Source organism: Elephantulus edwardii, unplaced genomic scaffold (genome assembly GCF_000299155.1).
Source record: "Elephantulus edwardii isolate Elephantulus edwardi_28Jun2011 unplaced genomic scaffold, EleEdw1.0 scaffold00114, whole genome shotgun sequence".
NCBI lineage: Eukaryota > Metazoa > Chordata > Mammalia > Macroscelidea > Macroscelididae > Elephantulus > Elephantulus edwardii.
Genome location: NW_006399864.1, coordinates 1,345,620 through 1,369,402, shown reverse-complemented (window position 1 = coordinate 1,369,402; position 23,783 = coordinate 1,345,620). Strand labels below are relative to the sequence as shown.

The 23,783-nt window shown below is 38.6% G+C and overlaps 1 protein-coding gene across 2 annotated transcripts in view; it reads left to right on the top strand.

The window, feature by feature from the left end:
• The window catches only part of ANGPT1 (angiopoietin 1), a 322,709-nt gene that overhangs the window by 174,211 nt on the left and 124,715 nt on the right, over window positions 1-23,783 (top strand). For both annotated transcript variants that reach the window (XM_006892327.1, XM_006892328.1), the window contains exon 2: window positions 21,322-21,477. In XM_006892327.1, the coding sequence (XP_006892389.1) occupies window positions 21,322-21,477 (156 nt within the window). The remainder of the gene's footprint in view (window positions 1-21,321; window positions 21,478-23,783) is intronic.

The following is a 23,783-nucleotide window of genomic DNA, read 5'->3' as shown; positions in this document are numbered from 1 at the left end:
AGGATAGCACAGGGTTCAGAGCTATCATGCATAGTCATTGTGAGTAGCAGGTGACTCGGCAGCATAAAACAACAATAACAACAAACAGAATATAAAGATAGTGCCTGAGCACCTCTCTTGGAGCAACTGGTGGATTTGAACCGTGTGACTTTGTGATTGGAGTGTAGCTTCTTACCACTAGGCCACCTGTACAGTTTACTGCCTCTGAAAACTCACTGTATGGTCAGCTATGAGTCAGTTTTGACTTGACAGCAGACACCAACATTGACCAAAGAGTATGTTGTTGTTGTGTACCATAGAGTCAGAACTAACCCATAGCTGACCCTCCTGAAGGTTTTCAGAGGCAGTTAATCACACTGGAGGAGATTACCCATCCTTCTTCCATGGAACAAGCTGGTGGCCTCAAACCACATGCCGTAGGGATTTCAGCTAAGCTTCTTTCCACTAGGCTGTATTTTTCATCTTGCCCCCAAAGTGTATTCAAACCACAAGATAGGCTCCACCTTTGGGATGACAGTGAAATTTCCTTTGGAATTAGCTACTAGAATGTTGTTGTTGTTGATGTTGTGTACCTTCAAGTCACTAGGATAGTCCTTCCTAATGATATGACCAATGTATGTGAGAAAAAAAAATATAGTTTTTAAGAACCCCTCTGATTGTACTTCTTTGAAGACAAATTTGATCTTTTGGCAGGTGATGGTATATTCAATATTCTTCACCAACACCACAATTCAAAGGCATCATTTCTTCTTCTGTCTTTTATATTCATTGCCCATGTTTTTCTTGAGTTTAATTAGCTCAGAGTATAGCACTAATAATGCCAATGTCAGAGGTTCAATCCTTATATGCTCTAAACTTAGACCAATATAAAGTAGTTTTTCTATAAATCTTGAAAATATGCTAAATTATATGGTATATTATTTTTGGTATACGCTTATGCAGTAAATGTAAATATAAATGTTAATTCTGGTTGGGAGTAAATTGATTGTCTATATAACATTTCATTTAAAAAAATTCCAAAGCAATTATATAAAAGATGTGATATCTGTTAAACATGAATTATGAATTATAGCTTAAGGGTATCTATTGTCAACATTTTAGGATTTAAAAAATATTAGTGAAAAATCAAAACAGACTTTCCTATAAATTAGATTGACTTTCTTTCAGTTAGGGAAAATATATGGTTTCAAGTTCTTACACCTTATTGTGGTTGGGAAATAAATCAGCATAGTGAGTTTCCAGTTCCTAAAAATTGATTCCTGGGGCTTCAAATACGAGTGTGACAAATATCCACTGAGGCTGTGGGCTGTAACAGGAACAGGTATCCTCACACCTCCTCATTCTTAACTTCATTCTCCAGAAGTGTGGGCTAATTCCAAGAAAAAGCAATTCACTGTCATGATAATTTATACCCTTTGTCAATAGTACTTGAGATGTTACAAGCATCAACAATACCACAATGATCTTATTAACAGAAGGAACAACAATGTCCAGTGTCCAGCCCTTTTTGATCAGAAAAAGAAAAATGGAGATTTGATTTTACATATAGTATTTCAGCAATTCTTATCCCTTTCTTCTGCCTTGTCTAATTCTTTCCATCTTCGCAATTCTTTTAGAACTGGGACTTGAAGTAATTTAAATAACAACCCTTCAACAGATATTATTCAGTAAAAATTAGCTAGACCGCACACATAATACTTTGGAATGTATATTACGCAATGAAGCTGACAGTTTTATGCCTGTACAAACGTATTAAGCATTCCATTGAGTAATTCCATATTGCAGGGCAAAACACATGCAATTTTATCATTTATTTTTCCTTGTTTAAGTGGATTAAAAAAACCCTCAACTCAACATAAAAAGCAACTATATGCTTAAAGAAAAATACCAAGGAGAGGAAGAAGAATAGAGACACTTTCTTTTCAGAACAAAAGAGGCATAAATCTGAAGTACTAACAGCTTATCCTTGACACATAAGACAAGCCAGAATGTTGACTAGTACAATTTTACTGAAATGAGGTTGGATTTTGAATGATAATACCTTACAATTTTATATGAAATAGAGTAAAATGATGACAATTTTCTGTTTAGTGAAAAAAGGTATTGCTGAAATAGCTACAAATCCCGTAATTGTTGGGCTCTTGGGCTTCTGTTGGTGTGTATCTTCTGTCATCTACTGAGCATTTAAAATGGCATGATCTGTCCTGCAACATTTCATTTCATGCAGAAAGTTTCCCTTAAAAAGATGCGGGGAGAAGGGTGCAACAATGAATGAATGGAATTCCAAAAATCTCTGTAGATGTTCATTGAAATGAAAAATAAACAAACTAAACAAAAAAAATTTAAAAAAAGATGATCATTATAAACTAGTTTGTTTACATTGCTTTCATTTGTCCTTGTAGGGTAAACAACAACAACAACAAAACCCTCAAATCATTTGGATATTTCTCAGAATATGGAGGATTTCTTTCACTCACTCAATCCCCTACAAAGCACTGACCTCTGGGGTGGTCTGCAGTTCAAATGTCAAGGCCTTCCTTCTTTAAGTGAACCAGAATGTGTTCGGTGTAGCGTGCAAGGGGTTAAATTGCATTCCAGATGTGCAAGACACTAAAACAAGGGAAACGAAAGGAAAAGGAGATTGGGGTTCTTCATTTGAAACAGTACCTCCTTTAGTGTGAAACCTTTCACTCTGATTGACTTAAAAACAATGACAATAATCTGTCTTGTGGTTCTCTCTCTTTTTTTTTCTTCCCATCATCTAACTGTAGCTTCAGAATTTGAGAATAAAATTTCCGAGTTGGTGTGCAAAAAAAGTGCAACTGTTTAACAGGAATAATCAGTAATGATTAAAAATAACATAAGCTCCATAGAAATAATATACTGTTTTAAAGTAAAACACAAAGCAAAATAACAATAAACCCAACTAAGGTAAAACAAGAAGAACCAGAAAGTAGAAATACAGACCTTGACATGCATAAGTTAGAAATATGGCAAAATATGTGTATACTTTTGTGTGTATATATATTGTATATGTGTGTGTATGTGTACACATATACATAAATGTAAGTGTAAATCTTCTGTTTAAAAATCCCCTGTCCTTGCCCTCCGTGTGTGGCCTGGACTCATGATTTGCTTCTGACTGATTTATCTCTCCATTTCCTGAGCAGCACATTCCGGGAGGTGGGCAGGGGCCGGCCTCTTGCTTAAGCAAGCACCAGTGACTTCAGTACTGTCATAGTTTTCTGGCTCCATTAGAGTGTTGGTGATCGGAATCCACCAGCTGTTCCCAAGCAGAAGGATGTGCCACTCCTCCTGTTAAGACTAGCATCCTCGGAAACAAGAAGGAGGAAAACTATGAGTAGGAATTGACTCAGTGGCATGGAATTTAATTTAACTAATTCTACACCAAGGAATGTAATTTTAAGAGGAAAAGTAAGCAAAAATACAGTAGAACAAGATGCTATTATATGATCCAGTAAGTAAGGAGATTTGTCTTAAGGTGCATGGGGTGTTTGTGTCATTTATGTTAGACCTATTGACAATAATAAAAAAGCATCGTTGACAAAAGCAATATGATACTGTTGAGTCAGAAGCCACTCCTGGCTGATCCTCCAGTGGGGTTTTGAGAGGCAGTAAATCTCACAAAAGGAGATTAGCTTTCTTCCTTGAAAAAACTGGTGGATTTTCATTGCTTGTATTTGGGGTTGGCAGCACAACCCTCTACATACAAGGCCACCAGAAAGCACCTAAAATGTTTCATTAGTAGTTGTTAATAGGGTGTCTATGGACGTATTAAGGTGGTAAGAGAAGCTCTCAATTGTAGCATTCACCTTTTTCCTACACCAGCAGAATCTCAATATTTTCATGTGGCTTTATTCATACACATTGATCTGTCTATCAAAGCTTACTGAATGAAGCTCTGGTGGTCTAGAGGGTAAGGAGTTGTGTTGCCAATCCTGAAGTAGGCAGTTCAAATCCACCAGCTCCCCTATTGGAGAAAAAGGAGCAATTTCCTTCTGTGAAATTTATGGTCTCTCAAAACGCAATGGAATGTTGGCTATGAGTCAGTTCTAACTCAAAGCCACATAAAAATAATAGCAAAGTTATTGAAGACCTACTAAGTACCAGAGACTCTCTTGGTGGTGTAGTTACACATCTGATTACCGGCTAAAAGTCTGGTAGTTTGGACTGATTCAAAGTGTTTAGGAAAACAGACATAGTGGTTGACTTCTGAATGGTTCCAGCCTGAAAGCCTGATGGAGCAGTTCCACTGTGCTCATTTGAGTCAGAACTGACTCTCTGCTAACTAACAACAACAACATCTGCGTACTGGCAATGGTAGGCATTAAGTGATATCAAGCTGAACAAGACTGGTTGTCCTCAAAGAGCTAATGTTATGGTAGGGAAGTGACTATGTCTACTGTGAAAAGAGGCATGTAATAGTACTCTGGAAGCACAGAAAAAGCTTAGCTAACCATTGGGGGAGCAGAGGGAGGATTCATGATAGGCTTTCTTGAGGAGGAAAGGTTTAAACTGAGTTTTAAAAGGCAGGGTTTAAGGAAGCTCTGGTGGTTCAGTTGTAAGAATCTGTGCTGCAATTCAGAAGGTGTGCGGTTCCAATCTACCAGCTGCTATGTGGGAGAAGGAGGGGAAATCTGCTCCCATGCAATCACTATATATGAAAACCCACTGGAAGGTCAACGATGGGTCTGTTCCAACACAAGAACAACAACCACCACCACCTAAAGAAAGGACATGGTTAGATAGAGAAGAAGTCGATCCCAGTAGGACAAGGAGTACATCCTGATTAGAGCAAAGACACAGAAACAAATAAAAGAGTGTGTTTAATAAGAAAAGTAAGTGCAAATGATTTAGTGTGTTTGGAATATAGAGTAGATGAAGAGCCAGGGGAAAGCAGGTCTAGACTATTTTAAAAAAAACCCTCTTTTGATTAAGGATTTTAGATTTTCGCTTCAAGTAGTGAAAGCCATTGAAAGAGTTTAAAGCAGTGGTTGGACAAGGTCAAATTTGTGTTTTTGGTAGATCCCTTTGATTATGTCGTGGATGATGGATTGAAAGAAGTTAAGTCTGGAGTCAGGAGATCGCTTATGGGGCCATTAACAAAGCCAGAAGAAAAACGATGAAAGCCTGACTTAAGTCAGTGGCAATGTTAGATAAAGAGATAGGATAAGGATAAATGGGAGAGGAGAAGGGGGATGGACCTAAGAAACATGCAAGAGGCAAAACCCCACAATCTAGTGCTGACTGAATGCAGCAGATGAAAGGGAAGCAGAGATGATGACTCCAGTGGTCTGGGTGGGTGGGTAGGTGTGACGCGTCCTAAGTACATGAGGTGAAGACTCATCATTCTCACTTGAGCATCTTTCTGGTTGTATTTCTTCCAAATGTGAAAGGTTTGCTCATTATTCTGGAAACCCACAGTATATCCAATATTCTTCACTAACATCAAAATTCAAATGCACCAATTATCTTTGATCATCTTTATTCAAAATTTTTGTGTTGCTCTTCTTTTTTTAAACTCTTTATATTTTCTGTAGCTACTGTACATTGCCAAGTCTCTTCTAAAAGCTATTTCTATGTCTTTTATATTCGTTGTCCAACTTTTGTGTACTTCTCAAACAACAAGCAGACAGAACTTCATTGCTCACAACGATCCTGCAGTTGGTTTTTGGATGCTGCATATTGCAAAGGAAGAGATTGCCCATCTCTTTACAGCAGAGTTGCCAGAGAGGCTCCACCTTCCGGTTATCTGCACAGCTCCCTTTGACCTATGCCCCTGGAGCTCCCTTTGTACAATGTGAGATGGCTAAAATACCACTACTTCAGCCAGACACATCTTCATCATTACAGCGATATCTTTTGCGGGTTTTGCGTGTGTTTTAATGTACTTTATAGAGATGCTTTATTGCAGATTTGACCAATATAATTTGTCATCTGATTTGCATATGCAAATCATACCCATATGCATTGACTTTGGATACAAGTGAAATATTTCACAGCTTCAATTTTTACTTCATTCATGTTGCTTACTTGCCTAGTTTTCATAATTTTTGTGTTATGTTCAATGGTGATCCATACTGATGGGCTCATCATGAGGATGGCACAGGCTAGGGTAAAACTCAGATCTGTTGTTCATATGGTCTCTAAGAGTCCTAGTCAATTTGATGACACTTGACAATACAACAAAAAAATCCACAGTGAAGACTGTTGTCATTGATTTTCACTGGTAAATGATTCAAGTTGACTTGACTTTTAGCAAGGAAGGTGGAGCTTGGGTTGTTAATAAGTGTTCCTCCAATCCTGGCACCACATACTTCTTCATAAAGCCCAACCTCTTGGATTATCTATTTGGCATATAGATTGACTTACAGAAGCTCATAAAAAGATATAAAAATAGATGTTAGAAGAGCCTTTGCAATGTGTTCTTAACTGAAGAGTAGCTACAGAAAATATAAAAAGTAAAAAAAGAGCTACACAAAAATTTTGGAAACATGGCTCAAGAAGACAAAAAATATATAATACTATAATGAAATGTACAAAGACCTGGAGTTAGAAAACCAAAGTGGAAGAATACATCTACTATTTCCCAAATTAAAAAAAAAAATCAAGCTTGGATCTGCAATATTAAACCATTTAAGGGGAAAATATTGAATGGCATCAGAAGCATCAAAAGATACAAAGAATATATAGAAAGTCAATGTTTTAGAAAAAAATTGATTGACACAGAACTATTTTGGAGGATAGCTTTTGCTGAAGAACTAATGGTATTGAAAAAGAAAGCTCAAGCTACACTAAACACACTGAGGAAAAGAAACTCCAGAAACTGGCAGAATATAAATTGAGATGTTTCAACAAATGGGTGTAACATTGGAAGAGTTCACTCATCTAATGTTAGATCACACAAGAAAAAGCATAATTGATAAAGAAGAAGGTTTATAGAGGGAAATGTAGCCAGTCAGATAAAATTCATTACAAAATTCAGTAACTCTACTGAAGTGATCTATCTACATATCTCTATTTCCCACTTGTTTCTAAACCTTTGTGCTCACAGTATCTGACATCAGACTTAGTACACAGTATATGTTTATCACATATTTTGATAGATAAGTTTTAGGCTGTTGTACATAAGATCACTATGAGTCACAGGCTTAGCAACAACAATAGCAAACAATCAGCCTAGGCCATTAAAAGCTGTTCTGCAAACCCATGGGCTATCCTTCTTTGGTAGTTCAAATCCACCAGTACCTCCTCTGGAGAAGAATGGGCAGGCTCTTCTGGTGTGATTGACAGCCTTGCAAACCAATGAAATGTCAGCTGTGGGTTGATGATGAGGATCTTTGATTCTGAGTCTCAATATTTAGAAAGAAACATGTAGGATTGATATAGTCAAGGGGGTTCTAATGTTCAGTTATTCAGGAGCAGCTTGTGGCCATTAAGTTGGGAAACAGGGTTAAATTGAGTAAAATCAAGATTCCAGGAACTGATGGGGCAAAATATATGAGTTGGTACTATAAAAGTGAAGCCTCAAATCAGGAGTCAGCAAAAATAAAGCAACTAACTGAAGCCAGGGAACTGGGGAAGAAATGCAGAGTGGGCCAACAATACTGGCGGCCATTGTTGTTGGCACAACCTGCTGATGCCGGTCTGAGCTCTCCCACACACTAAGTACCACAATCTGACATCTGACATTAATTAGCTGTTTCACCTTGCTTTCTATAACCTCTCTGAACCTCAGTCAGCACATCTATAAAACGAGATCCTTGGAGCTCATAATATTTAATGTCTTTTCCAGCTCTCTTATTCTAATGATTTTCTTCCTTCTATAAATAGTGTTACTTCAGGTACCAGAATGAGAAATGGGATCCATGCCCCTCCCATATATCAGCGCACAAATACTGTCAAATGATGAGAAATAGAACTGTTGTGTAAAAAGATAATTATAAACATTGTATTGGAAGGCTTAATAATAAAAATCTCTGTGGATGATAGATTTTGCCTCAGCCATCTTTCTCTTTTATTTTCCTTTTAAAAAGAAAACCATAAACTCAGTTATAGCTGCATTTTCAATATGGCCACTGGTTTATGAAACAGTGATATTAGATAAGACCATCAACTTTTAAGACATTTTCTGCATTGTTTTACCTTTTATTGCTTTCCCATATTTACCCTTTTACTTTATTTCATGGTTGTTCTGGCATAACTGAGTAATACCATATGTACCGACATTCAGTGAAGACCTATTTAATCGACGACTTTTTTTTTAAGCAATGTCTTTGTGAGTTTTTACAGGGTTTAAAATGTTATTTTCTTAAGAATCACGAGGAGAAATTATATTTGTTGTGCTTTAAGATGCAGCCTCATCTAAGAGACTTTAAAATGAAGTGATAGTCACTGCTTTTCATATGTATGCCATAATCGCAGACAGATTTTAGTTCCCATGACATGAAGTACTGAAGATTTTGAGCACTCAGTGATAGAAATTTCCCCCAAAACCTCTTTCTCTCTTAATAATGAATAACTACTACTACAAATACTCATTGCCATCAAGTCAGAATGAGTCATAGCTGAAGTTTTATGGGGTTATAAATCACACAGGAGGAGACTGTCTATATTCCACCCATTGAGCAGCTGGTGGGTTTGAACTACTAAGCCACAGTTCAAATCCTATGACTTACACGAAAAGAGATAATTCATATCTGATAAATAAAGATAATACTAATACTCCACTCATTTCTGGTGGCTTAGAGGTAAGAAGTTGCGCTGTCAACCAAAAGGAACGTGGACACACCAGCTGTTCTGAGGGGAAAAGATGAGCAATTTCCTCCCATACAATTTCATGGTTTTGAAAATCTGCGAGAGGGTCAGCGATGAGTTAATTTTCTTTTATGCTATGTAATAATGACAGTCTTTCGACTAAAGACATGGATAAACAATATATTCCAAATTCACTTCCATTGATGATTGAGTCTAATGTATAGATATCCTCCGTTATTTTTCCAAGCCTGTAAGTATTTACAGGTGTAGACAGCTCACCTCTCTGCTGATCAGTGGCAGGGGAATTCAAACTGCCAACCTTCCAGTTAGCAGCCTGGCACACTTTAAAATGTCTTTGTTGTTGCTGCTGCTGTTATATGCCATTGAGTCGCTTGCAACTCATAGCGACCCTATGTACAACAGCCCTAGACTCTGCTCTATCCTGTGCCAATCTCACTGTCTCTGACACTCCCATCCCGATTATCCCAGGCACTGAATCAATCCACCTCATAGAGGGCCTTCCTCTCCTGCGCTGTCCCTCCACCCTACCAAGCATGATGTCCCTCTCCAAGGACCAGTCCCTCCATACAACATGTCCAAACTATGTTAGACGGAGCCTTAGAATCCTTGCCTCCAAGGAGTAGCCTAGTTTAACACTTTCCAGGATGAATCTGTTTGTTTTCTTAGCAGTCCATGGTACCCTCAGTACTCTTCTCCAGCACCACAGCTCAAAGGCATCAATTCTCCTTCTATCCTCCTTAGTCATTGTCCAACTCTCTGATACATAACAAGTGATTGCAAAGACCATGGCCTGTATCAGATGCACCTTAGTCTCCAGAGACACACCATTGCTCTTGAGTACTTTAGAGCGGTCCCTAACAGCAGACTTTTCCATTGCAATGTGTCTTTTAATTTATTGGCTGCTGGTACCAAGAGTGTTGATTTGGAGCCAAGCAAACTAAAGCTGTGAACAATCTCAATCTCTTCACCATCCATCCTGATGCTGCCAATTGGTCCAGTGGTGAAAATCTTTCTCTTCTTGACATTAGAGGATTTTAAAATATTTCTCTTTGTCTATTTGTTGAAACTACTTGTGTAATTGTCTTGGTAAATTTGAATAAATCAGTACACTTCCCCACCCCCCAAGTTCTGTCCTATACGTAGGAACCCTAACGCTCAGTGGTTTGAAATCACCAGGTGCTTCACTAGAGAAACATCAGACAATTTGTTTTCGCAAAGAGGTACAGCCTTAGAAACTCTATAAAGCAGTTTTACTCTGTCCTATAAGGTCTTATATGTCAGAATAAATTTGAGCTCAAAAGAATCAGTTTGATTTTTTTGTGCTCTTTATAGAATTTAATAGTACATAGCAACCATTAAAACAATTTGCTGCACTTCTGTTTCTCTTCATGAGAGCTATCTGTTATTGATAAGGAAGTCATTAAAAAACACTTTTCATTATACTCCTGGTAAATGAATGTCAAGTGGAATAATGGATAGAAAGAACTCTGTGTCCCAAAGAGTATATATAAGTGGTCCCAAAGAATCTCAGTGAATTTATAAATGGTGTGGCAAGAAGCTCCACTGCAGTTTTGAAGGATGCGATTCAAGGCCACCAGCTGCTCCACGGGACAGGGCAATCTCCTCCCATGTGATTAACTGCCTCTGGAAACCCACCAGAGGGTTAAGTGTGGTACACAACAACAGTAGCAACAAAGAGGGGGGGAAATTATCTTTCCATATTATTATCTTCATTGAATTCTTGTAATGAGTTATATTCTAAAGGGTTAATACATTGCTGCAAATGATGGCAAATGTGTTTCTAAGCACGGTCGTCAATTTAAAAAGTGTGAGGCAATGTGTTAAGGTCTGTGATGGCAGGCATTTGGTCGTCTTGTATACTTTATCCATACCATAGTGTTGACATTCTAGACTTCCATGGGTATGGGATACATGAATCTAGGCCAGCACTAGAGGAAGAGGTCTAGAAAGCATTCTTTAAGGAGGCATTTGATTGCAGGTCATGTAGGCATGAGTGCTGTCCTAAAGTTCTCCTTTATCCTCACTGTCTCAGTTCCAACTCTGTCACAGATGAATGAATGCAAATATTGCAGCTTAAGAGTTGATCTTAATGTTGTAGATGCCTTCTGTTTAGAAATAAAGTCCCTCTTTTCAATGGAATGAGATCCCAGCTTCCCATGGAGCCCTTCAGTATTTGGTTCCAACTTCCTCTTCTGCATCTCTATTGATTCATGCAGGCTCTCATCCACCAAACCACACGTGTGAACCACCTTGTGTGTCCTTCTTCTGTTGCTATCTTTGATAAGCAGTCCCCTTCTTGCTCCCAATTCCCTTCTCTCCATTGTGGCTTTGTAAAATGTAATATGACTTTTAAAAAGCATCATGCAGTTTCTTCGAGTAGAGATATGCATTATTCCCATACTTCTTAGACATTGTTCTCTTGTGTGAGGTAAAATGAGCAAGAGCCATGTGGGGAGTGCCACATCTGACCTTTACCAAATTCACAAGGGGAAATTATCCCTACAGACAGCATCAATATACAAAACCAACTCCCATGAGGGCAGAACATGCCTCCCATGCTCAGTGCCTTTTCTACTCATCTCAACACCAATTCTTACTGCTTGGCTGAGTCCAAAATCCAACATGGTAGCTCATAGATCACACAAAGCCATATTGGGGAAGTTAGAAGGTTATAATTCAGATTAATAACAAAATACAGTCAAGATGGTCCCCAAAATGTGCACACAGGCACTTCAGTCTCGTAGCTCTAAGTGTTCCCAAGTTCTCAGTTCTGCCAATATTGGCTTCCCCTATAATTGTCCAACAACCTCCTCAGTCTTGTCAATATTTGTTCCCCAACCCCAAAGTTCCATCTCACATCCAAGTCTCCACTTCAGCCATCACTACTGCTGCTGTTCTGAACAGGTTGGGGGACATCTCTCTTCTCTGGTTAGGCAAAGAATCTCTTCTAATGCGGGGAGAATTCCTAATCTCTTAAACTAGAGCCATTCTCTTTATTGACTAGACTAGCAAATCCTCCTGTAGATTGTTGAGATCAGTCAGTTCTCTTGTAGAATGTTAGCTAGCCAATCCCTTTGTGAATAGGCCAAAACATCCACTTAAACAGTCCCGCCTCTCCACATAGTCATTTATACGAGAAAAGCCATATTGAGAGACAAACTCCATGTGTGACATGAGTGAACCTCCTCCACTGAGATACCATCTGTGTTTGCTTTATCACCACTCAGTGTTGTTGTTGTTGTCATGTGCCAAATGAGTTGCTTGCAACTCAAAGTGACCCTACTATGTGTAACAGCTCTGAACTGTGCTCTATCTTGAGCCAATTTCATTGTCTCTGACATACCTGCCCCCATTACCCCAGTTACTGAGCCAATCCATCTCTTTCAGGGTCTTCCTTTCTTGTGCTGTCTCTCCACCCTTTTAAGCATGATGTCCTTCTCCAAGGACTAGTCCCTCTCAGTCACATGCCCAAAGCGTGTGAGATGGAGTTCCAAAATCTTTGCCTCCACAAAGCAAGTTGATTTCACCCTCTCCAGGACAGATCTCGTAGCAGTCCATAGTATGCTGAATACTTTTCTCCAGCATCACAACTCAAAGACATCAGTTCTATCATCCTTATTCATTGTCCGTTTATCTGAAGCATAGCAAGTAATTGCAAAGACCATGGCCTAGATCAGGTGCACCTTAGTCTCTAAACTGACATTGTTGTGCTTCAGTACTCTGGAGAGGTCCCTGACAGCAGATTTTCCTAGTGTAATTTGTCTTTTGATTTCCTGGCTGCTGATACCAAAAGTGTTGATTGTCGAGCAAGCAGCCTGAAGCTGTTAGTAACCTCAATCTTTTCTCCATCTATTAGGATGCTGCCAATTGGCTCAGCAGTGTGAATCATTGTTTTCTTAATGTTGAGCTTCAGTCCATATTGATGGTGACAAGCCCTTGACCTTCTGCAGCAAATGCCTCAGGTCTTCCTTAGTTTCAGCAAGCAAGGTTGTGTCATCTGTATAGCTGCATGTTGTGGATGTGTCTTCCTCCACTCCTGATGCCACATTCTTCCTTAAAAGTCTTGCCCCCTGCATGATTTGTTCTGCATATAGATTGAAAAGGTGTGGAACTTGAATACATCCCTGCCATACACCTTTCCTGATTTTGAACCACGCCAAGTTTTCCTTGTTCTGGTCTGATGACTGCCTCCTGGTCCAAGTATAGTTTTTAGCATAAGCACAATAAGGTGTTCTGCAGCTCTCAATTTTTACAACCATCATCCAATGTGTTACCTGAATAAAATAAAAAGATTAGGAGTTGTCTATCTTTAACAAGTTTCACCTCATCATTTCTGTGCCCTTAATCTCATGTATTTTTTGTGTGAACATTATGGATTTCAGAGATTTATCTGAGGGATTGGAGACAGTATGCTGTGTTTGAAAAATGATTGATTTTCCTCCAGAATGTAGAATAGTCTGTAGCAAAATTGACCTCTTCCAAGGATCATAACAATTCTGTCACTGACTCATTGTCTGACCTTAGACAACTTACCTTCCATCTCTGATCCTCTATTTCCTTAACAGTAGATGAGTTAAACATTACTTACATTGTCTCTATTGGTATCAGGTTGCAAAGAGCTACACATCTATTAGCTTTCATTGAGGATTAGTGATTGTTTTTTTCTTATTTTGTCATACTTTAAAATAGTTTGTAAATAAAGAAATGGTTCAAAGAAAATAAACACAGGTTATAAACAAAATGTTGAGGAAAAAAGTAATAATAATAATAAAGAAGCTTTTAAAATCTTCTTGGGTTGAAAGTGTCGGCAATATAGATGTATCATATACCTGATCCTAGAGCCTCTTACTACAGCTCAAATTTACTTAGCCTGAGATGTGGTGATATGTTGACTTGGCAATACATAACAATAAGAATAAATAAAAGATATGAATAAAAAATAAATATGGTGAAGTAAAGTGGAATCACTGTCTAGCGATGTTTTTAAGCCCCCAAACGATATATAAACAAATATTTCATGAATTATCTACAAATTAATCAATTAGTCAATCAATCCACCCAGAAATGCAACTGGCCCCAGAACATGGAGTATGAAGATAGAGTTACATACTCTCTGATATCTGTCAATTCCCCAAAGATATCAGAGCCTCCCATTCTTAAAAAATGGGGGCATTACCCCTCTTACAAGATTAGGAGAGGAAATGAATAAGTCAACATGTATGAAATCTCCTCATATGTATGGAGTCAGTTTGTAACATAATGTAACATTACTATTTTGCTTACCCTTAGCCATTATTGCTTATTTTATCATTTTCAGATCACACTAATTCTTTGGCCTAATACTTTTTAAAATTCTGGAATCAGACACTCAGAGTTCCAATAGAGTCACATAATTTCATCTTTGTTGTGAAGAGTCTTAAACTTTACAAACTGTTAAGTGTTCTCAGCAGCACAGAAGTTTTAAATTCATATCCTAAATTATTATAAACTGTTTAACCTTAAGGCAGCTACTGGCTTCTGCAAATTAATGCTTAAAACCAATTGTTGAATATATGGAGACTATCAAATTTGTTACAAATCTTTCCTGACCTCAGCTGATAAGGTACATCAAGATGGATTTCTCAGTTAGACATCTAGAGAGGAATGTTTAGAGATAAGATGAAAGCAGTCCTCCTTAGTAATCACACATTGTCTATTTGACTTCTGCTTTCTTCCTCAGCCTTTAAATCAACTATGTCTGGGTCTGCTACTTAAGTGTGCCATTACCTTTTACATTAAAAGGCATTTTTTTTCTAGAGAGAGCAGCCACCTTTGATTAAAAAGTAACTAACTAGAGTTATCGTTATACTACTTATGGCAGCCAAAATGAGAATTTTAGTATAGGTTAGAGACCTACCCTATTTCTGCAACAGGGACAGCAGACTGGAGGTTCTTTATAATTTTTTTTTTTGGTGTGATGGATGCTGGCATGAAGCAATTAATTTGCTTTGTGAGGTTAAATTTTACTGTTATGAAAGCACAAAAAGTGCAAAATGTTAAATATCTCACTACAGAAAGATTCACAAATACGGACAAGTCTCCTTACTCCACTGGTGAGCCTTCTTCACAGAATTCCGGGCACACGATGGTTATAACATCGAGAAGATTAGGTTCTAGGAACTGAGTCTCATCACTAACTGCTTAAGAAATCATATCACTTTAAGTAGACTCTAAATTGGAGTTCACTGATCAGTGAATCCTGTCATGGTGGATTTGCACAAGAAGTCAAATTACTCAGAAAATTTTCATTAAACAGACAGTCTGACGTACTGGATTATATTTGATTGTCTAAATCAGTGTTATTCAATGAAGTTGTTATCATTTTGCAGAACAGCAAATAGCTCTCACTAGAAGATAGATACATTGCTTTCTTTATTGAAAAAGACCTGCTCCAGGAAGACTATCAGGTGAGTTAAGCAATGCACATAGTGACATGGATGTCTTACCTTATAGCACAGGTCTGGACTTCATTTTAAACTGTTAACAAGCAATTCTTGATCTATTGACTACAGAAGTGTTGATGTTGATTCTTCAGCAGTACTTGGGGAAGCTTTTGAAAATATCTATATCCCTAGTGTATAGCCTCCTCAGATTCTGACCATGGGTTGTCTTGTGCTGTGTGTTCATTGGCATTTTGAAAAAGCTTCCAACGTGATTTTGATGATGTCAAGATGTCTTCATTACCTACTACTGATGTAACGGAAATAGCACAAGAGAGTGGCTTTAACAAACAGGAATTCATTTTCTTACAGTTGTAGAAGCTTGCAGTCAAGATTCAGGGAAGTTGGCTCTGAGGGGATGTTCTTTTAGTCTATCTCAGCTTGAAGTAATTGCCAGCAATACTTAGCATGTCTGAACTTGCAGCTCTATGTATCTTGGTCTTTTACCCTCCTCTTCATCCTGTGTGTCTCTCTGTGTCAGCTTTGGCCTTTTTATAACTAAGAAATTATTAGGTTTAGGATTTACTCTACAGGAGTGTGGATGGTGTCATTAATAACACAAAATCTCCCTACCCTTATTTCCACACAAGTTCCTAATTACAGTTAAAAAGGTTAGATTTTCAGTATATATAGAGTTGGGATATAATCCTTCTTGCAATCAAGGTTTGGATGTACATATGATATGTATAGTAAAATCAAGAAATGTTGTGATGACTATATTAGATGCTATAATTATGGATTATAGAGTAGAGGATTGATTTGTACAATAATATCTGCCATCCAACGTTGTTTTAAGGCTTCAGTAATATAATGAAAAAAACCCTATTAACCTAGTGCCTGCCACATAGCAAACAATTAATATGACTGCTACAAATGACATATGGCAACTCCAAAGCGAAGACTAACCTCTAGACACATAAATTGATATACACATTCATGCATAACTCTATCTTCTCTCTACCAACAATGTTTGAAAATGCTTGCCTCTCTTAATTTTTAAGTTGTTCATCATTGATAATGTTTTACAAGTTCATACATTGAGAATGTTATATGAGTTTTACATTGTATAATGTTTTGTGAGTTGCTTGTTTTTCACTATTGCATAATATTCCATTGTGTGAATATACCATAGTTTTTCTATTAATTTGTTTGTTGATGGACACTTGGGTTGCTTCCATCTCTTTGCTATTGTGAAGAATGCAGCAATAAACATGGGTGTGCATATATCTGTTTGGGTGGTGGCTCGGGTTTCTTTTGGGTATATTCCTAGTAGTGGAATTGCTATAAAAAATATCAAATGATATTTATATTTCCAATGATTTGAGAAAGCACCAGACTACCTTCCATAGTGGTTACATCATTTTACACTCCTACCAGCAGTGAATAAGGGTTCCAATCTCTCCACAGCCTCACCAGCATTTGTTGTTTGTAGCTCTGTTGAACTTTGCTATTGTTGCTGGGGTGAGATGATATCTTATAGTTGTTTTTATTTGCATCTTTCTAATAACTAGGGATTTTGAACATTTCTTCATGTGTTTGTTTGACATCTGAATGTCTTTTTTTGGTGAAGTGTGTATTTATATCTTGTGACCATTTTGTAATTGGGTTGAATATATCCATCAAGAGTTTTTAGATTGTGTTAGAAACATAAATCAGAGTGGATTAAGGACAAAATAAAATGGCTGACTAGTCTCAATGGGAAAAGATTAAAATATACAATTTCTAATTAAAAGTCAAAGGATGTTGTTGTTATGTGTTGTCAAGTCGCCTATGACCCATAGTGACCCTATGTATGGCAACCCTGAACCTTGCCCTGTCCTGAGCCAGTCTCAATAATTCTGACATGCCAGCTCCCATTGCCCCAGTTACTGTATCAATCCATCTCATCGAGGGTCTTCCTGTCCTACACTGTCCCTCCACCCTTCTGAGAATGTTGTCCTTTTCCAAGGACTGTTCTCTCCTGACCACCTACCTGCCCAGAGTTTGTGAGACAGAGCTTCAAAATCCTAGCTTCGAACTAGAAAATTGGTTTCATCCTCTGTAAGACAGACGTATTTGTTTTCTTGGCAGTCCATGTTCAAAACTCTTCTCAAACACCACAATTTGAAGGCATCAATACTTATTCTGTCATCCTTCATCATAGTTCTCTGAAGCATAATAAGTAATTGCAAAGATGACGGCATGGATTAGGTGCACCTTTGTCTCTAGACTGACATTGTTTTTCAACATTCTGGAGAGGTCCCTGATAGCAGATTTTCCCAAAGGCAATTCATCTTTTGATTTCCTGACTGCTCATGTTAAGTAGAGTCTATTGTGGAGCTGAGCAAGCTGTAGTTGTTAACAACTCCTATCTCTTCTCCATCTATTATGGTGCTGCCAATTGGTCCAGTGGTGAAAATCTTTGTCTTTTTTATTTATATAGCTTAATCCACCTCAAAATAATCAGGTATACTTCTACCTGTATCCTCCAGGTAAGTCTGTTTGTGTATGTATCAATCTATCTACCATCCATTCATATTCTGTGTTGGCATTAGTCTCAGATCAGGTATAATTTTGTGGTGGTAAAATAGGACTGCAACAGCATCAGGTGTTGCCAGCTTTCAAGTCTCTTCTTCTGTAGAATAATTAAGCCAAAATTCCAGAAGTAAGGCTTAGTGGTCTTGCTTAGAATATGTTTATGTTTTTGAACAAGTCACTGTTGGAGGGCTCAGTATTCAAAATGGCTTTCCTAGACATTGGCTTTAACTTTGTTATGTGGATGGGCAGAAATACACAAATAGGGTGTGTTTGCCCATCCACAAGGGAATTGACTAACCTCTCTACTACACACAAGAGGTTTGGCTAGTCTCACCAGTACACAAGGGGATTGGCTAGTATTGCCATTAAATTGAGCAGATCTAGCAGCAGAAGAGGAGAAACCTCATCAGTAGCAAAGAAGAAGCCACAGAATGTAATGCATCCTTTAGGACCAAAGGCTTTTAGCAAGCCAGAATAAGGGTCTATGAGAGCATCAGTCTAACAGCTATGGAGGAGAACCCAGACATTTGACATGAGGTAGAGTGAATGTTGAGACTGCTACACTATTAAACTGCAGCTAAGAGTCTTTTGCTCAAGTTTGTTGAAGGTGTAGAGAGCCATAACTGGCATGACTATGAACTTTGTTATACTTGCCTAAAGCTGTGAGACTCAAGGTTAAGTTACCTGACAGAACTTTTTGGAAGTTGTCTTGATTTACTGACTGTATTCTTCTACTAACTCGAATTATAGTCTTTTGAGTTTCCTAATATATTTCTGGATGATGTGTGAGTTATTGAATCAGATTTTGGGTCCAGTAAAGAAGACTGGTGCTGGGATGAGTAGAAAGAGGTACGGAAGTGTTTCTAACTTCCTAGGAATTGGCTTTGTGTTGTTGATGCTGTTAACAGGGATGGTTTCCCTTTGTGAAATTGGTAAAGATCAGAAGTGGCTGTCCTCAGGCAGCCCTTGCCCTTTTTACAGTATGTAAGTGCAGAGCATTCTGATCTAGGGTTCAAAGATGTGCCCGCTGTTGAACCATTCAAGATAACTCCATTAAAGCATAGATTCTGAGTGAAGTAAAGGTAATTTTCCAAAAGAAAGTTACAAAAAGTCATACAGACGGTACAGGAATCATGTAATGCAGACACCAAAATATAGATGTCCATTTCTTTTTTTTAAAATATTGTTTTTATTGGGAAAAACATATTGGGGGTACAAGGAGGTGAGGGTTGGGGGCAGAAGGGTGAGGATGGGCCAGGATGCAGTTGCAGAGCTGCACAGTTTGGTCGGTGGGGGAAGCAGGTGAAGGAAATGATGAGGGTCCAGTGGGCACCAGATGCTACAGAGGAATGACAAGCATTTTCCAATAGTAATTAAACCAACTGTCTTATTGATTTGGGAATTGGATGCCGACTCTCTGGCTTCTTCATGCTGAGCAGGGGCGTAGATGTAAAGGGGGGAAGGGAGACACTTTATCACCTTACTGGTGGTCTTGGGTTACAGCTTCTTGCCTTCTTGCTCTGTTAGAAGATATTTTCCCGTCATTTGCTCCCCTCTGGACTGCAAAGTGTTTTCCCAGGTGGGTCCAGTGGGGATGGCTGGTTGAACCCAGAGGCTCCATCCTCCTCTGCTTCCTCAGCTGTCAGTTGTATTTCCTTTTTGTCACTGGCACTGGGTTCAGGGTCAATTATGGAGTAAAACTCAGAGTTAAGGTTACCTATAGGAAAGGGAGCAAACCTAGAGAGAACAAACTTGTGAGTTTCTTGACCTTCCTTTCCCTATCCTTTGAGTTGTACTGCCAATCCAAACACAGATGACTCGAATCCACCAGTTGGGAGAAAGACAGGCAGTCTCCTCCTGTGCTATTGACACCATCTGAAAACCCACTGAACGGTCAGTTCTGAGTCAGTTCTGACTTGACAGCAATGAGTAATAGTAGTAGTGGTGCAATTGTATTAAAGTCAAAGTTTGGCCTAGAGGCCTTCCATTTTGTTCAACTAATTTGCAGCTATTCATTCTAATTTATTTTATACTGTTCTATAATGGAATTTATTAGGTGAATTTTATTAGATTTTTTAATTTGGGAAGTAAAATAGTGAAAAATAATAACCTTATTTCAGATAAGAATGAAGTCAGAATTTGTTAACAACAATGGGGGTTTGATTCTAATCCTTTTCCCCCTGCACCTTGGGAAAGGTTAATCCTCAATAAATAGAAATAACTGAGAGATCATGTTTCAAATTGAACTGTCAAAATTTCACATATGGGCATTTAGATTTAGACTATATTTATTACATAACAATAATGTGACTTTAGAGTCTAAAATAGCAATTGTATTACGGTTCACTAAGTCAGTGAAAATCACGTAGCTGTTAATGATTTGGAAACCGGCTCATGAAGCACGACTTGGCAGAGCTCTCAGGTGGCTAAGAGTGTTGGTATGAGAGTTAAGGACCTCAGTGCTCAAATCCAAGTCTGTTTCAGTGGTGTGTGGCCTTGGACTTGACTTCTCTGGGATGCAGTTTCCCCATATGTGTAATTGGGTAATGAAATGTCATCACTAGGCAGTGGTGGGGAGAATGAAATGTGCAGCCAGGGAAGTGCAGGCTTCTCCTGTATTTTTCAAGCAATGAGTATACTTGACTTTATTCTTCCAGGTTCGTAACAGACGTCTCTAAAGTAAGTCATGTGATCATTTTTCCTGCCCCACTGAGATAATTTTTTCCTTTTTTCAATATGATGGCATTCCCTAAGATGACACCATAAAATACCAATGTTAGCTCAGGCAAAAGGGACACATGCTACTTTATAGACTTTATTTTTAGCATCTAGTCTTGAGCCAGCCAAAGAGCACAACAAAAGATTACAGCTAGCTCTCCTGTTCTGCAGCTCACTGCAGATTTAATTATAATTACTCATGTTTTAATCGTCTCTTAAAGGTTGATGTTCTAGTCATCTGCCCTCCTCCAAGTCTTTCAACAGCCTGTATAGTCTTTGCTTTTTAATATAATCAAGATGGAAACTACATTTTCTTCTTGGCCAATAAGGTATAATGCAAAGACCAGAACCCCAGGACTTAGATTTATGTTTTGGTGCTAAATCTACCGCGTTCTTGATGAGTAATGTAGAGCCCCACAATGACTCTCTCTGAGTCTATTGCTTCACTTAGAAATGAAATAAAAGTAGAGAAGTGCAGTTTTTGGTGCGAAATTCATGTCTGCTGGGAGAGTTAAATGAGACGATGGCAAAGGAGAAAATACCCTGTCCAAGTGCAGGTTTCCATTAGGATTGTGACTGTTGTCTATCATATCAGCATTTGGGAGTTTGTTCACATCTGGATTCCTGTGTGCTCTGCTCCCATCTTCCCAAATCTCCAAGATGCAGGGGATCCCTGCCAGATGGCTAGTTTGCCAGCTGTGTCTTGTTTTGTCATTGTAAATATTACATGGCCCAACTGAGAGGCTTTGCTTATAATGCACTGTGTATTGCTCTTCATGTCTTACAGCTAGAGAATTACATTGTGGAAAATATGAAGTCGGAGATGGCCCAGATACAGCAGAATGCAGTTCAGAACCACACGGCCACCATGCTCGAGATAGGAACCAGTCTTCTGTCTCAGACTGCGGAGCAGACCCGAAAGCTGACAGATGTTGAGACCCAGGTATGACTCTGGGGCCACAGTGTACAAAGTTAACCAGGAAGTTTCCTCTGTTTTGCCTTTGGCTTGCCTTATAAACACAACACATATTTCAGCACTGTGGTTGGGGAAACATACATTTTTGTTTATTGATAATAGTGGTGAGTGCCTGTTAGGTTTCTTTTGATTTAATGAGGCTGGGTGTATTTAGCTTTGTATGTATTTGCAAAGACAGGATTAGCAAAGGACCTAATCAGCATTTCAGTTCAAATAAACAGGACAGCTACCAACTGTGATGTGACATGTGTCAAACCAAATAATCACTAGTCAGCTCAAAGCCTTTGATTTGCATTTTGGAGCTGTTTTGTTTGTCTCTCTTAGTCCTCTATTGATAACAATACCTGAAGAGAGTGTAACTGTTTGTAGTTATGTACCATCTACTCAGGACCAACTCCCAGTTGATCCTCCAACTGTTTTAGAAAGAAGCAATTGCCCTGGAGTTAATTGCTCATTTTTCTCTTGCAAAGTAGCTTGGGGATTCGAATCATGTCCTTTTGAGTTGACAGCACAATTTCTTACCACTAAGCCACTTGTTGTTCTTGTTGTTATGTGACGTCAAGTCACTTGTGACTCCAGTGACCCTATCTATGTACAAGAGCCCTAAACCCTGCTCTATCCTGTGCCAACTTCACTGTCTCCAACAGATGTACTGCCATTACCCAAATCACTGAATCGATCCATCTCTTTGATGGTCTTCCTCTCTTGCGCTGTCCCTCCACCCTCCCAAACATGATGTCCTCTCCAAGGACTGGTCCCTCCTTGCAACATGCCCAAAGTGTGTCAGATGAAGCTTCAGAATCTTTGCCTCCAAGGAGCAGCCTGATTTAACTCTCTCCAGGATGAACCTGTTTGTTCTCCTAGCAGTCCATGGTACATTCAACACTCTTCTCCAGCACCACAGCTCAAAAGCATCAATTATCTTTCTATCATCCCAGTCACTGTCCAGCTGTTTGATGCATAGCACACAATTGCAAAGACTATGACCAGGATCAGGCACACTTTAGTCTATATAGCCTGACGTCATTGCTCTTCAGTACTCAGCAGAGGTCCCTGACAGCTGACTTTCCCAATGGAATTCATGTCTTGATATCCTGGCTGCTGGTATCAAGAGTGTTGATTGTGGAGCCAAGCAAACTAAAACTGTTAACTATCTCAATCTCTTCACCATTCATAATGATGCTGCCAATTGGCCCAGTGGTGAGAATCTTTGTTTTCTTGATGTTGAGCTTCAATCCATATTGAATGCTGCTGTCCTTGACCTTCTGCAGCAAGAATTTCAGGTCCTCCTCAGTTTCAACAATTGGGGTTGTGTCATCTGCATAACGCAGGTTGTTGATGACTCTTCCACCAATCCTGATGCCACATTCTTGTACAGCCCAGAGTCCTGGATGATCTGTTCTGCATACAGATTGAAAAGGTATGAAGACAGAATACATCCCTGGCAGACACCCTTCACGATTTTGAACCATGTAGTGTCTCCTTGCTCTGTTCTGATGACTGCCTCTTGGTTCAAGTATAGGTTTCACATAAGCAAAATTAAATGTTCTGGGATTCCCATTCTTCTCAGAGTCAACCAGTTTGTTTTGATCTTTTTTTTTTTTTTTGCATAGTCAATAAAACACAAACATTCCTCTGGTACTCTGCTTTTTGCCAAGATTCATCTAACATTAGCTATAATATCCCTAGTACCACTGCTTCTTCTAAACCCAGCCTGCACTCTAGCAGTTCTCAGTTGATGTGTTGCTCCTGTTGTTTTTGGATCATTTCAGCAGAATCTTACTTGCATGTGATAATAATGACATTGTTCTATAATTTCTGCACTCTGTCAGATCACCCTTTGAAATGGGAACAAATATCAATTTCTTCTAGTCAGTTGGCCAAGTGGCTGTCCTCCATATTTCTTGGCATAACTTAGTGAGCACTTCCAGGGCAGTGTCTGTTGAAATAAATAAACTGGTATGTCATCTACTCTTAGAGCCTTGTTTTTGCCAATTCTTTCAGAGCAGCTTGAACTTCCTTCCTCATCACTATAGGCTCCTGCTCGTACATTGTTTTTCCAATATATGCATATATATATATATATATGCATGTGTGTGTGTATATATATGTATATATATATAAATGATAGAACATAGAAACAATGTCCTTGGGTCTCACTGAAACAGTGACTGCAGGAATGGGTTTGAGGATTGCTATGAGCTGTACTTGACTCTATGGCATCTAAAAACAACAAAAAGGTCTAAAAAAATACTAGATATGCGGGGGATATA